Source organism: Pseudochaenichthys georgianus, chromosome 8, assembly GCF_902827115.2.
Source record: "Pseudochaenichthys georgianus chromosome 8, fPseGeo1.2, whole genome shotgun sequence".
Taxonomy (NCBI): domain Eukaryota; kingdom Metazoa; phylum Chordata; class Actinopteri; order Perciformes; family Channichthyidae; genus Pseudochaenichthys; species Pseudochaenichthys georgianus.
The window spans coordinates 18,098,788-18,112,823 of record NC_047510.2 but is presented as its reverse complement, the minus strand read 5'-3'; the positions used below and the strand labels follow the sequence as shown (position 1 = coordinate 18,112,823).

The 14,036-nt window shown below is 44.9% G+C and overlaps 1 protein-coding gene and 1 long non-coding RNA gene across 5 annotated transcripts; both read right to left on the bottom strand.

Annotated features, from left to right (window-relative positions):
* Positions 1 to 7,981: 7,981 nt before the first annotated feature.
* On the bottom strand, positions 7,982 to 11,228 carry LOC139434322 (uncharacterized). Of its 4 annotated transcripts, none has more exons than XM_071204183.1 (8): positions 10,166 to 11,228; positions 9,418 to 9,478; positions 9,283 to 9,333; positions 9,159 to 9,203; positions 9,002 to 9,066; positions 8,783 to 8,891; positions 8,424 to 8,495; positions 7,982 to 8,295 (listed from the first exon to the last, which is right to left on the bottom strand). In XM_071204183.1, exons 3-8 carry the CDS (start codon positions 9,289 to 9,291, stop codon positions 8,062 to 8,064), a joined length of 534 nt encoding a protein of 177 aa, XP_071060284.1. In that variant the 5' UTR covers positions 9,292 to 9,333; positions 9,418 to 9,478; positions 10,166 to 11,228; the 3' UTR covers positions 7,982 to 8,061. The 4 variants fall into 4 exon arrangements, with proteins under 4 accessions (XP_071060284.1, XP_071060283.1, XP_071060281.1 ...); XM_071204182.1 differs by having other exon boundaries at positions 10,171 to 11,228; XM_071204180.1 differs by lacking the exon at positions 10,166 to 11,228 and adding an exon at positions 9,901 to 9,979.
* Positions 11,229 to 12,019: 791 nt separating this feature from the next.
* Positions 12,020 to 13,343, bottom strand: LOC139434321 (uncharacterized). Its single transcript, XR_011643680.1, has 3 exons — positions 13,305 to 13,343; positions 12,863 to 12,954; positions 12,020 to 12,481 (listed from the first exon to the last, which is right to left on the bottom strand). It is a non-coding gene; the product is annotated as an uncharacterized lncRNA (long non-coding RNA).
* Between the last annotated feature and the right edge of the window lie 693 nt (positions 13,344 to 14,036).

Genomic DNA, 14,036 nt, shown 5'->3' with positions numbered 1-14,036 from the left:
ATGTAACCATAAATTAATCTCTTTTATAAAAACACTAGGTTGGGTCTCCAATGATTTTCTTCACATTATATACAGCATTATTTTCTATCTTTACAGCAGCCCTTATAATCTCAGTTTAATTATTTAGTGTATGAAAATCAATTCTCAGATGTGTGGATTTTTCTTGAATAATTACTTCACTGTGATCATTTGTTCATGCGTTTTATAAACATCTTGTTCTATTTTCTATTCTCTTGGCTCTTTAATGACTTGTATTCAAATGTATTTTCTTCTCATGTGTTTCTTTTGCTCTTTGTCTCGATGCTTTTAATGTTTTATGTAAAGCGCTTTGAACTGCCTTGCTGCTGAATTGTGCTATTTAAATAAACTTGCCTTGTCTTAAAGAGGAACTCCACTGATTTAAAAGTGCATTTTACAGGAGATGTACCTTGTAAAGCTTCATGTGACAAATCAAATTGATTCACTGCTGCCTGGGGAAAAGGCTGGGAAAATACCTTTTGTGCTGTGTCACTGCAGGCAGCAAATGTTCTGGAAATTGCCTCGTGATGTCACTTAAGGCATCATCGATTCGGGCGAAAGATTACAAGTTTAGAAATGAAACAAAATTAGAAAGAGGAGAGCTAACCGGATCTCTTAACAACTCTCCTTCTATCTTTGAGGCTACATTAGCCGCTACTAGCTTAACACACCCACATGTCTGACTGACCTGTGGGTGTTGGTTGTCATGCATTGTGGGTGGCCAATGTAGGCGTAACGTTTTGACATACAAATAAATATCTTTGACTCTGCTCTCATTCTTTTTCTTAAAAGTTACAATCTTGAACTTTCCCTTTAATTCTCTTTGGCCATTAACTTGATTGGCGGCTTTGCTTTTGGATCTCACTTTCCAAATATGCAAACAGTGCGCGGCGCTTGTGTTTCCCAAAACATTTTTAATGATATCAGCCAGGGTTAAATAGTGATCGTCAGTTGTGCCAAACTGTACAAAAGTGAAGAGTGAAGATTTAAAACAAAAACCTTGTAAAACTAAATAAACTGTGGCATTTCAAACACAATCAAAAGATGTTGGTTTATCTTGAAATAGCAGTTTTTAAAGGACATAACCCTATATACACCACTTTAGTCATTTTAAAAAGTGAAATGCCATTGTAAGAATCGCATAACTCACGTCACAACCACTAAACAAAAGGTGGACTTGTGTTTGGTGAACTTTTTACTTTAAACGGACTCCGGCAATGCCGCAATGCTTTGTTGGAGTGCAATGCGAAACCAGTGTTAAATTGTGAAATGTATTGCAGAATGAGTTTACCACATCCTGGCCAAATGTATCTGGGCCACAGTTTTCGGCAATGTCAACAGGTGTCATGTCAGCCAGCACACATCTGAGCCCCCCAGCATTGGGGGGGAGGGGGTTTGGGCTTGCTGAAGGGTCAGGTGTAGGCAACACACAGCACGGTGGTTTGAGGGTGAGCTGTGATGTGTTTTGCCCAATGTGCATGTGGGTCATGTGTGAGCAAAACACAACCAGACAGTTTCCACTTTGAGGCCATATGGCAACATTCGGTCTCACAAAAGGCCAACTTACTGTCATTTCACAGAAACCGTGGGCCAAAACACTTGAAGCTATTTATGTGAACACAAAACAGTACATGCCCAGGGACTCATTACATAGATGGTACTAATGAGTAAGGAGCATTTTGCTTTTTCAGTTAATGGAGTTAGTGGTTGTTTTGATCAACTCCAGGCTCAAGCTGCGTCTTAAGGGTCATACAGTACATCATTATCGTCGGATGATTAATGTAATAAGAAAGAATAAAAACGCAAGGCCTCAAGTCATTTTTCTTCTTCAAACAATTATGTAAATGAAACCACCTGAGAGGTTTAGAGAGGGAACCAGAGACTCTAGAGCAGGGGTGGGAACCTTTTTCCTCTCAAGGGCCATTTCAATTTTTACAATATCCTCAGAGGGCCGTACAAATTATTGACCTCTGCTTAAAAAAACTAAAATCACAGCCCATTCACTTCATTCTGTGCAAAGAAAAAGCAACCTTTTAATCCAGATATCTCACCATGACTCGGGTATGCATGCACGTGCACGGTGTGGCGTGACCACCAAAACAGAAAGATATGGACACAAGATGTGTGCAAATGTATTTAGTTTCCTGTGAACATGATTTAAGTGGGGGGGGGGGGGGGCCTAACCTCCTCTAGGAGGGTCCGGGGGGCATGCTCCCCCGGGAAGATTTTTTTTTAAATGTTGAAGCACTTTGAGATCACAATTAGGAGATCTATGGATACATCTCTCAACACCCATATGAAACATAACTGGAAGCAGATTTATTTTTCTTTATGAATATTTGACAAATCACTCCCCTTTCAAACTGTATTCTTCTTTATTAATAACAACTTTTTTTTACTGTCATATAGTATTTTATACCTGTTTACTTTATTCTCTTATTTTTTTATAACTATAATGATCATATAAAGATGTGCCTTAAATTTACCTCACTGGTTGTAGAAAAAGCTTCTTATATTAGTTAGCATAGCTAGCTAACCAGATGCTAATAACAACAAAGTTATTGACTGTATGACAGATGAGCAGATCGCCACTGGGCTTTCAACTAAAGACACAGACACGCAGAAACTGCGGCATGTGTACGTCTCCTTATGGGTACTACCATTTCTGAAGTGCTGGAGTGGAGCGGCGTTCTGGTGCTCTCCGTCAGAACTCATGGGAGCCTGCCTGCAGACCTCCACTGTCAGGACAGTTCCGGTGCAGACCTCCAGTGTCAGGACACCTCCACTGTCAGTACAGGAAGTGACGATTCTGACGAACACGTTTTTTTCCCCGCCCACTGAATCACAATGGAGACTCATCACGGAGGTGATGAGTCCGCTCACCGTGCACTTTGGGTCGGCCTTGGTCAAGCCCTTTTGACCCCCCAGCCTGGTTCTCGTAAAAGTTTTTCGCTCAAAAGACACCATGGAGGAATGTAACGGGAGTTGACAGGGGTTTTATTATTTTTTGGGCTATTTCACCCGGTTTCTACCTTGGACATTGCCCAGTCTCGGGTGTCCCCCCACGGCCTGTGTCCAGCCCGCCCCCCACTCATCCATATATTAACGGATTTTGACCATTTTTGTTGCATTTTTCTCCCCTCACTGATCGAATGGCAAACGCGACCCATACCCAGATATTTTAACTATGTCAGCATGACACCACTTAAGAGGGCAGTAGAAGTTAGTTAAAACTGTAGCGCCAGGAAAAAGGAGTCGGAGGCGGTGTATTCAGAACGGAGTTCCACTCTTTATTATCCATTAAATATAGAGAGGTCAACACATCGTCTGCTCTGCTTAACGAGCTAGCAGGAATGGAGGCTAACTCTCCAGGTGTTCCCACTAAGGGGTCCGTGTGGCAACACAATAAGAGAGGTGAATTATGTCCAATAACGTGTCACCACACAAGCCCCCCCAGAATTCACGTGTAAACAAAATCCGTATGGCGGGGAGGAACAATCCGCCTGCCCCCACGAGACCTGCGCACCGGAGTCGGTACAGCGACCTCCGCCCGTGCGGCCCCTGACAGAGGAGGGACCGGAACAACAGGTCCACACTCCCTGACAGGAATCAAAGCCGGGGGTCGGCCCCGTCTCGGCGGCCGAGCCAGCACCACCGGCCGGTCCACGTCCAAGTGAGCAGCCTTCACCCGGTCAACCGAGACGTGCTCAGCCTTACCACCCATGTCGACCACCAGGTGTTTTTCACCGTGTTCCAAAACCCGGAAAGGTCCGTCGTAAGGGGGCTGCAGGGGGCCTCTGTGTGCGTCGTGACGGATGAAGACGTGCCCAGCTGAGCGTAGCTCCGCGGGAACTTGAGACCCTGGCGCACCGTGCTGAGTAGTCGGGACTGGAGCGAAAGCCTCCACCACGTCACGCAGAAAAACTCGCTGGGCCGTGGCAGACCAGGGAGCTGATGCATTTGGGAGGAAATCCCCCGGAACTCTCAGCGGCTGACCGTAGACCATCTCCGCTGTAGAACACTGCAGATCTTCCTTGGGTGCGGTCCTCAGGCCCAGCATCACCCAGGGCAGCTTGTCGACCCAGTTACCGTCCGTAAGGCCGGCCTTGAGGGACGCCTTCATGGAGCGATGAAAGTGCTCGCAGAGGCCGTTAGCCTGAGGGTGGTAAGCGGTAGTCCTGTGCAGCTTGACCCCCAAACCGCTTGCCACAGCGTTCCAGAGCTCGGACGTGAACTGAGAGCCCCTGTCTGAGGGAATGTCTGACGGGGTGCCAAAACGACAAACCCACGTTGCAATGAAGGCCCGGGCAACGTCTCCGGCCAACGGGTCGTTCTGTCCACCATGGTGAGGAGGTAGGAAAACCCCTGAGAGGAAGACAACGGACCAACCAGGTCAATGTTGACATGATCAAACCTCCTCTCAGGCACCAGGAAACGCTCCAACGGGGCCTTCGTGTGGCGGTGCACCTTAGCGCGTTGACAAGCCACGCACTCCCTGGCCCAAGTCCTCACATCCTTTTTCAGCCCATGCCAGACGAACTTCGCGGCCACCAAGTGCACCGAAGGTTTAACGCCGGGGTGTGATAGGCCGTGCACCGCTTCGAACACAGAGCGCCTCCAGCTGGCAGGGACGACAGGCCGCGCCAGGCCCGTGGAAACGTCACACAGGAGGGTAATGCCCGCGTCGCCGAACACTACGTCCTCCAAGCGCAGCCCCGCGCCCTCCACCTTCAGAGCCTGGACGCCGGGATCTGTGACCTGGTCTGCCGCCATGCGAGTATAGTCCAGGCCCAACTGGACGGCACCGATGACGACTCTGGAGAGGCAATCAGCAACCAGGTTCGACTTGCCAGCCACGTGCTTAATGTCCGTAGTGAACTCTGATATGTAGGAAAGCTGCCGCTGCTGACGTGCCGACCAAGGCTCCGCCACTTTTGACATGGCGAAGGTGAGCGGCTTGTGGTCGACAAACGCCGTAAATTCACGGCCTTCCAGCATGAAACGGAAGTGCCGCACGGCCAAATAAAGTCCAAGGAGCTCTCGGTCAAAGGCGCTGTACCTGCGTTCTCTGGGCGTCAGCTGGCGGCTGAAAAAGGCGAGCGGCTGCCAAGCGCCCTCCACCCACTGCTCGTGCACTGCGCCGACCGCGTAGTCCGACGCGTCCGTGGTGATGGAAATGGGAGCCGTAGATGATGGGTGTGCCAGTAAAGCCGCCTGAGCCAACGCGGTCTTGACCTCAGCAAAAGCGACGTCCGCCTCTGCTGTCCAGTCGATCGCCTGGACGGGGGTCTTGCCTTTCAACGCTTCATACAGCGGCCGCATGATGTGTGCGGCCCGGGCGATGAAACGGTGGTAGAAGGTCACCATCCCCAGAAACTCACGGAGCGACCGAGCTGTGAGCGTGCGAGGAAAAGCCGCAACAGCCTCCACCTTCGCTGGCAGAGGTGTCGCACCGCCCTTGGTGCCCCAGGAAATCAATGTCAGACACCCCGAACTGGCACTTTGCCGGATTGATGATTAATCCGTGTTCGTTGAGCCGTGTGAAAAGGGCTCGGAGGTGGGACAGGTGCTCCTGCACTGAAGCGCTGGCGACGAGTATGTCGTCGAGGTAGACAAACACAAACGGCAGGTCCCGCAGTACCGAATCCATCAGGCGCTGGAACGTCTGAGCGGCATTCTTGAGTCCAAAATGTGTTATCACTGCCGTCTTGGGAATGTCCAGGGGGTGCATGGGCACCTGGTGGTATCCACGCACCAGGTCCACCTTGGAAAACACCCCCGTACCGGCCAGATGCGCCGAAAAGTCCTGAATGTGCGGCACTGGATAGCGGTCAGGCGTAGTGGCGTCGTTGAGTCGGCGGTAATCCCCGCACGGGCGGAACCCGCCGTTCGGTTTGGGGACAACGTGCAGGGGGGAAGCCCAAGGACTGTCAGAGCGGCGGACAATGCCCAGGCGCTCCATGGTTGCAAACTCCGCCCTCGCCACAGCCAGCTTAGAAGGGTTCAACCCGCCGGGCCCTGGCGTAGACAGGAGGCCCCTCGGTAGTGACGTGGTGCTCCACGCCATGCTTAGTGGTAAGCGCAGAGAAGGTGGGCAGCGACAGGTCTGGAAACTCGGCCAACAGTCTGAGAAACGTGTCTGCCCCTGACAGCGAGCCCGACAGCCCGTCGTACGCTGCGCTGCCAAGTGTGCACACGAGGGAAGAAAACGTCAAGGCATCAATCAAACGCCTATTCTTAACGTCCACTAAGAGTCCATGAGCACACAAAAAATCCGCTCCGAGGAGGGGAAAAGAAATGTCCGCTGTCACGAAATCCCAGCTGAAACGCTGTCCTCCGATGCACAAACACATAGGCCTCACGCCGTACGTGCGAATGGGACCGCCGTTAGCCGTCGTCAATCGCGGTCCGTGCCCTCCCCGGGTGACGTCTTCACTCGACGCGGGAACTACGCTCCGTTGAGCGCCCGTGTCACACAGAAACAGGCTCCCCGAAACGCTGTCGCTGACGAAGAGGAGCCTGCACGTGCCGCCGACGCTCAGGGCCACTACCGAGCACCGGCCCCTCCGTTTCCCGGGGGTTTGTAGCTGCACGGAGCGATGCATCTCTTCGCCCTTGTCCCGAAACGTGCGTGGTAAGAGCACTCTCCGGTGTCTCCACGCCGGCTCGCCACAGCCGTGTCCGGCCGGCCCCCGCCACGCTTTCTTGACTGCAGATGGGCTGCTGCGCGTCGCGGCTAACGTCTCTGCACCGGGCTGTTGTGTAGCCAGGAAAAAACGATCCGCTTCCTCAGCCAAGGCACGCGGCTCCGTGACAGGCGTGTTGGCCAGCGCCGTCTGGACCCGGGGAGGCAAGTGACGCAGGAAAATCTCCGTAAATAAAATCCGGGGATCTTCCCCCCCTAGCAGATTTAGCATTTTCTCCATTAGCTGGGATGGCTTGCTGTCTCCCAGGCCTTGAATGTCAAGTAACTGGCGGGCCCTCGCCTTAGCAGATAAGCTAAATGTCTTAAGGAGAAGGGCCTTAATCGCCTCATATTTGCCATGATGTGGGGGGGCTGCGATGAATCCCACCAACCTGGACGACGTAGAGCTGCCCAGCGCTGTTACCACATGGTAGTATTTCAGGTCCCCGTCACGGACCTGTCGGCAGGCGAAGTGCGCCTCCACATGTGCGAACCATGCCTCCGCGGCGTGCTCCCAGAATTCCGGCAGCTTTACGAACACATCGCGTTCAGCCATGCTCGTTAATTTTCCGGAAACTTTCTCGGAAACGTCAGGGTCACCAGTGTAGTGCCAGGAAAAAGGAGTCGGAGGCGGTGTATTCAGAACGGAGTTCCACTCTTTATTATCCATTAAATATAGAGAGGTCAACACATCGTCTGCTCTGCTTAACGAGCTAGCAGGAATGGAGGCTAACTCTCCAGGTGTTCCCACTAAAGGGTCCGTGTGGCAACACAATAAGAGAGGTGAATTATGTCCAATAACGTGTCACCACAAAACCATATTTATTTTCTTAAAATTATTTGCCTCTTATTTATGTCATAAGCCTGAAAATGTTATGTATAATTATGTTACTTATTATGTTACAGCTCTATAGTCTAATTACTGTTTGCTATTACAATAGACTGTTTCACTTCACTCCTACATACTTTATTTCTCCCTTTACTGCACTATTGGATTAAGAATCTGCATATTAAACAATTTGCTATAAATTATATCCATTTTAGATTCCATTGTGTATTAAAATGTCAATTATTTTCATATTTGGTAGTTATTTTTTCTGCTAGATCCCCTTGATGGACTCCTAAATTGCCCTTGTGGTGTGATGCGGGAGACAATAAAAGGCTTATCTTAAAGTAAACCAAAATTCCTCTGTGGTGTTCATGGTATAATCAAGGTGAATTATCAAATGCTTCATTGAAAAACAAAACAAAGCAAAACACACAAAAACTGACAAAGTGTTCCAACTTCCTGTTGCCCTTTATTCAAACAGAAATGCATTCGCAGAATGCCAGATACCCTCTTTTGTCTCTGATCTCGTTTAAGAAGGTCCACATTCCATATGTTTAAACCTAAACTTGAATGGCTCCAAGATTGCCTCCATCTCATCCTCGTCACATTCGTCAGGCTTTTCCTCCCAAAGCTTGACAGCCTCTCTTAGTTGTGCTTCCCCCATGCTCACTGCATCGGGCAAATGCACCCTGGTGCACAAATGTTTGTGTGCCACCACCCATTCTGCTGCCTTCTTGCAGTCCTGCACGATCTTAGATGTTGGCTACGGAAAAGAGAAAATATATCATACCCACTGATACATATTAAGCATTAAGTAGCTTTTTGGCAGACTAACCCAAGGAAAGGGCGTCCTCCTTGGATATGATGTATATAACTAGTAAACAAGCCTACCGCTTCCATTGTTTTATCCACATCTTTCCCAACTGAGACATCAGCTGGATGAGGCTGAAGTTGCTCCTCTTTCTAAAAAACAAAAAAACTTCAAATGTTCAAAATACAAGGGACTATTGCCATGAACTACCATACTTTTAGTAAAGTATGCTATTTTCAACATATTCTTTAGTTTAAGGACTGTCCTCCAACATCGTCCTAAATACTGATACCACGAGGAAGAATAAATGCAGTAAATATTGACAAAATACATATATATTTAAATATAGAGTGGTGAAACAAATAATGAAATTGAAGCTTTAGTGTGAGAGTAGATACAAACACAACTTAAATGAAATAGATTGCAATGCAAATCTGACCTCCGTGATGTCATCCAACTTCCTCTTCCTCATTCTGAACACTGGAGGCACCTCACCTCGCAGGAGGGCTTTAGATTTCTCTGTCCAGTGGGCAAACATTTTGCCATGACTCAAATAAAAAGGGTTAAATAAAGAAACAAATACAGGTACTGTTGGTATAACATTGTGTTTTTTAACCATTTCAAAGTTAATCTAACGTCAACATTTTAGTGGTCTCACCTTCCGAGGTCGAAATTCTCCATTAGCATGACACACCACCATTTTCGCAAAGCTGGCATGTCAGTCTAAAAAAGGAAAGAAATATATTATCACTGTATGTCAGATTAAATGTCATAATGGGATTTTGAGTTTACTTTAAATGACCAGATCAACTTACAATAGTGAAATCATAGGGTGCATCTAGTATGGTGTAAAGGGCATACTATGAAAGAAAATATATAATTTAATGTTATTATCTTAAAAACAACAGAGAATTCAATCAGACCAATAATGTAGCCTACCATCAACATGAAGATGCCACAGTCATTCCCATACAGTTGCCTGGGGAAACCCTAGCATGTCAGAAAGCATTTAGTTGTTTTGTTATGGTTTGACATTTCAGTTGAATATAAATGATACAAATGGTATACTATTACCTCTATTACCAAACCAGTCGTCTCTTTCCACGGTCCAGGATGTATTGACTGTGAAAGGTTTCTAGAAGGAAAAACACAGCTGTATGAAGATCTAAACAGGTCGCTATCAAAATGATCAATATGGTCCTCTTTCATGCACAACACACACCATCAGAGGTGGCAAAAGTACACACTCTTTACTTAAGTAGAAGTACAGATACTTGTGTAAAAAAATAATTTGGTAAAAGTAGAAGTACTGATACAACATTTTACTTTAAAAAGTACAGGCTTTGTAATCACACTACAATGTAACTTTAAATGCCTATTTTCCTCAATGTACACGCCCCGGATTCCTATGACGAAAATAATAGAATGTCGCCAGTTGTCATGACTCACGTTATACTGCAACACCGTAACAAAATACATGCTTGTACATCGGCACACACACACGGTTACTTAAGGTTTCTCACACAATGCCACTGCCTCGTAGCAAATAAGACATACCGGCTTGTCTCCATTTATCACAAACTTGTGCTCAGTTTCCCATGTCTCGGTAAACGAGTGCATTAAATTGCCTCCATCAACTTTTTTGTTATTACCGCTGATGATATTGAGACGCATCAGAGAATAACGGCATAGGTGGCCTATGATAAGCAAATTATATGCTCTGCAAGTATATATATATTATATCGATACATTTTGTTTTGTCTGCGAAACAATACATTTAGACTGCATTCATTGTTTTGGATAGTGCAAACAGGTCACGCACCTTACCTTACTAATTTGCAAAAACCATCAGACGAGTCGTTCGGTGGGCGGGGGAAAAAACGTGTTCGTCAGAATCGTCACTTCCTGTACTGACAGTGGAGGTCATAGACATAGATATATATATAAACACTAGGGCTGAAGTCGAATAGTCCATTTAGCTTAGGAACCTTCCTAAAGGAGTGAAATGACCCGGAAGTCCCTCAGTGGCAGCCATGATAAGTGCCGTTCGAATACTCTAGAATGATGAGAATGATAGGAAAGGAGGTTTCAAACTTCCTGTATAACCTCCTTTAGCTTAGGAACCACTGGACTTCCCTAACCGGCAGGAGAAGCGAAAATGCTGCCCCACAATGCCTTGCAGCCGCAGCATTTGCCGTCACTCAACAGTCGGCCGTTCACGGAAAAAAACGATTATGACGGAGAAATTATATCATGAAAGTTACGGTGCTTATTAAGCTTTTTAAAACATAGGTGGTAAGTTGCCAAAGTGCTTTGTTTTGAACGTTCATCAGTATTATAATCAAAGAGAGAAATATGAACCTTAGTTTTTACTGAAATGATCAAATAAAGTCAACATTTCAGTCTTCACTGAGCTGTGTGGGGTTTGTTCAACTTTTAAAAGATGTTTGAATGGTGATATACACAGTGATAGATGTTAAGGACTAACGTTTATAATAAATACATCTGTATTGATTTTAAGATCTTTAGTTCATACAATCATACGTATTGGGATCATTTGTATTAATGTGGACCGGAGGGAGAGGGTGACGAGCAGTTTCACTTTCCTTTTTTATTTCAATTCCAACTTTGGTCCTGAAGAATATGTTTCTCTGTTGTCCACGTTCATAAAGCAAAGCAGCAGCATCAGAGCACGGTGCAGAGTCTCTAGATGAGTTTACAGTAGTCCCTCGTTCTTATTAAACATCCATGTTGTCGTCCGCTGTATAGAAAATTGTGGTTTCCATAGTTTCCCCACAGCAGCAGACGCACACAATGACGTCCGCTGGCGCATCATAAACACGTCGGATAGTGAAAGTGCATTCGGATTCTCTAAAGTACCGCAGTCTCTTCTCCTAAGTCCTTTTAAATTCTCCTATCCACTATCCCTTAACCCCGTGACGTTTCACTCAGAGGTCAAGGAATAGACGATAGGGTTAGAATTTAGGAGCTGATTTTTAAACTATCCGACTGCAGCCCAGATGACTCACCCGCGCTGCTGGCCGCCATCTTGCTACAGGCAGTTCTCTCATTCATAACATTATGGTTTACTATTTAAATAACCATAGCTTACTCAATTTTCAACCAATTTTCAAACGGTTTGGTTTTTTCTAAACATCAAAGATGTAGTTATGATACTGCATACTTATAATCGTGGACTTTCATATGAAAATAATATTAATCAGATAAAGCAATAGCTATACACACACACACACAAGGTATTTATATTAAATATTTGCCGGTGTATATATTTCCATTTATTTTATTATATTGTTAATATTTCAAATAAATTATAAAATTAAAATACATTTATATTTTATATATAAAAATCGGTCTCATGTTACCACTCTGTAAGCCAAGAGTTGTTAATTTAGCAATGCCTTAGCTTTAAGAACAGGGACACAACTAATGACAATAGCATATGTTGGTATATTATTTAGATATTCACACCTTTATCAGAAGAACCAAACCAACATAAAATGTGCTCACAGACAGGCCAGTTCTGTCTAATTTATCACAATTATTTTTGACATGAGATTTTCATATCATCCTAGTTTTGTATTTAGTTTCTAGATTTGTAAACAAATCCAGAACCTTTGAAATATGTTATTGAAAAAAGACCAAGAATAATATAAACTGTACCATGTGTCCTTTTGTGTCCTTCTGTAGTCCATTTGTGGTTTGTCTTGTCTCACCCCGGCTGATATATCACAAAATCCACTGTTTAAATTGTTCCCTATATTGCCCCTATGCAATATAGGGAACAATTTAAACATAAACTATCCTATGTGTCCTTGGGTGTTATGAAAGGCGGCCCCCCAAAATAAATGTATTATTATTATTAAGAAGAACACATGGCACACCAACAATCAATCACCGTCCAGCCTCAGCTTTGGTATTCTTTCACAACCATGTTATGGGTTTATTAGACTGAGCAAACATAAACATATGTGGGGAACATAGTGCTGTGTCTCCTGTCCGGTCAAATTCCTCACTCCTGAAGTGCTCACTGCAGAGCAGTGTCCTGTCACAGGAAACAAAACCGTCCCTTCTTTGGGCGAGTTCCCACTGCCTCCTCCTCTCTTTGGTTTTGGGAAACCTTAAAAACATGAGAAAGGTAGCCAGATATATAAATTATTGTCAACATGTTCCTCCCTTCTTTCCTTTAACATTAAGGGTAGGACAAAAATACACACCGAAATTATCATATTTTTGGTATGTATGCATGTATGTATAGCCTACTTTAAGAATAAGACAACCACACTAAGAGTAATAAAAAAGGTGTCCAATAGAAACATTAAATAATTGTGTAAAGAAATGGTAACAACATATTCTAAAGAGGCTGGGTCAACAACAATCTTGCAATACTATTATCTCACATAGCCCCACTGATCCTGTGTAGCAGGACTTGTAATGTACATACATCCACTAAGTAATTAACGATTATCCTAATTGTAGTCATAATATTGTCATATCTTACACGTGAAAGGTGATCCCACGGGTTCTTGTTTCCAGACTGCGGTGATTAGAGCATCCGTAGGCTGCACAAAAGTCCGGCATAGTCAGGTACTTCTGTAAACACAAAGCCAGCAAATTCCTGTATCATAATGCAAGATGTTTTTAACAAGCCAAACCACTTGGAAGAAATCATGTGTAACTTAAGTTGTGTTGAAAGAAAGAGCAGTTCTGCCTCTCCCACTGGTGGAGTTGTGGGTCAACTTTGTAATACTAGGTCTCACTGACAGCCTCTTGTTATTAGCCAGCTAATAAATACAACCACATACACAAAGAAAAGCTGCAATTTCAACATGTCCAAGCATCCTGTATCATAGCCATGCTAATCATGTTTATAATAAACCAAACCGTTTGTAAATCAGTCAAGATTTCAGTGAGTTAAGAGTATTTTTGTGCAGATCACTCACCTGACAACAGCTACCATAACGCGAATCAGAGTAACTGTTTATAGTGTTTATATATATCTATAGTGTTTATATATATCTATGGTCATAGATATATATAAACACTAGATGGCTCATGGGAGATTTTCCAGCGTAGCTGACTGGCCGCCATCTTGCTACAGTCAACAGTTACTCTGATTCGCGTTATGGTAGCTGTTGTAAGGTGAGTGATCTGCACAAAAATACTCTTAACTCGCTGAAATCTTGACTGATTTACAAACGGTTTGGTTTATTATAAACATTATTAGCATGGCTATGATACAGGATGCTTGGACATGTTGAAATTGAAGCTTTTCTTTGTGTATGTGGTTGTATTTATTAGCTGGCTAATAACAAGAGGCTGTCAGTGAGACCTAGTATTACAAAGTTCACCCAGCAACTTTACACCAGTGGGAGAGGCAGAACTGCTCTTTCTTTTCAACATAACTTAAGTTACACATGATTTCTTCCAAGTGGTTTGGCTTGTTAAAAACATCTTGCATTATGATACAGGAATTTGCTGGCTTTGTGTTTACAGAAGTACCTGACTATGCCGGACTTTTGTGCAGCCTACGGATGCTCCAATCGCCGCGGTCTGCAAACAAGAACCCGTGGGATCACCACATATGTTTATGTTTGCTCAGTCTAATAAACCCATAACATGGTTGTGAAAGAATACCAAAGCTGAGGCTGGACGATGATTGATTGTTAGTGTGC

Excerpts from the sequence above, each read along its gene's own strand:
- LOC139434322 (XM_071204180.1), bottom strand. Across the intron at positions 9,067-9,158 it reads CACCCTATGATTTCACTATT|ACTGACATGCCAGCTTTGCG; the intron begins GTAAGTTGATCT and ends TTCCTTTTTTAG. Across the intron at positions 8,496-8,782 it reads AGTTGGATGACATCACGGAG|AAAGAGGAGCAACTTCAGCC; the intron begins GTCAGATTTGCA and ends TTTGTTTTTTAG.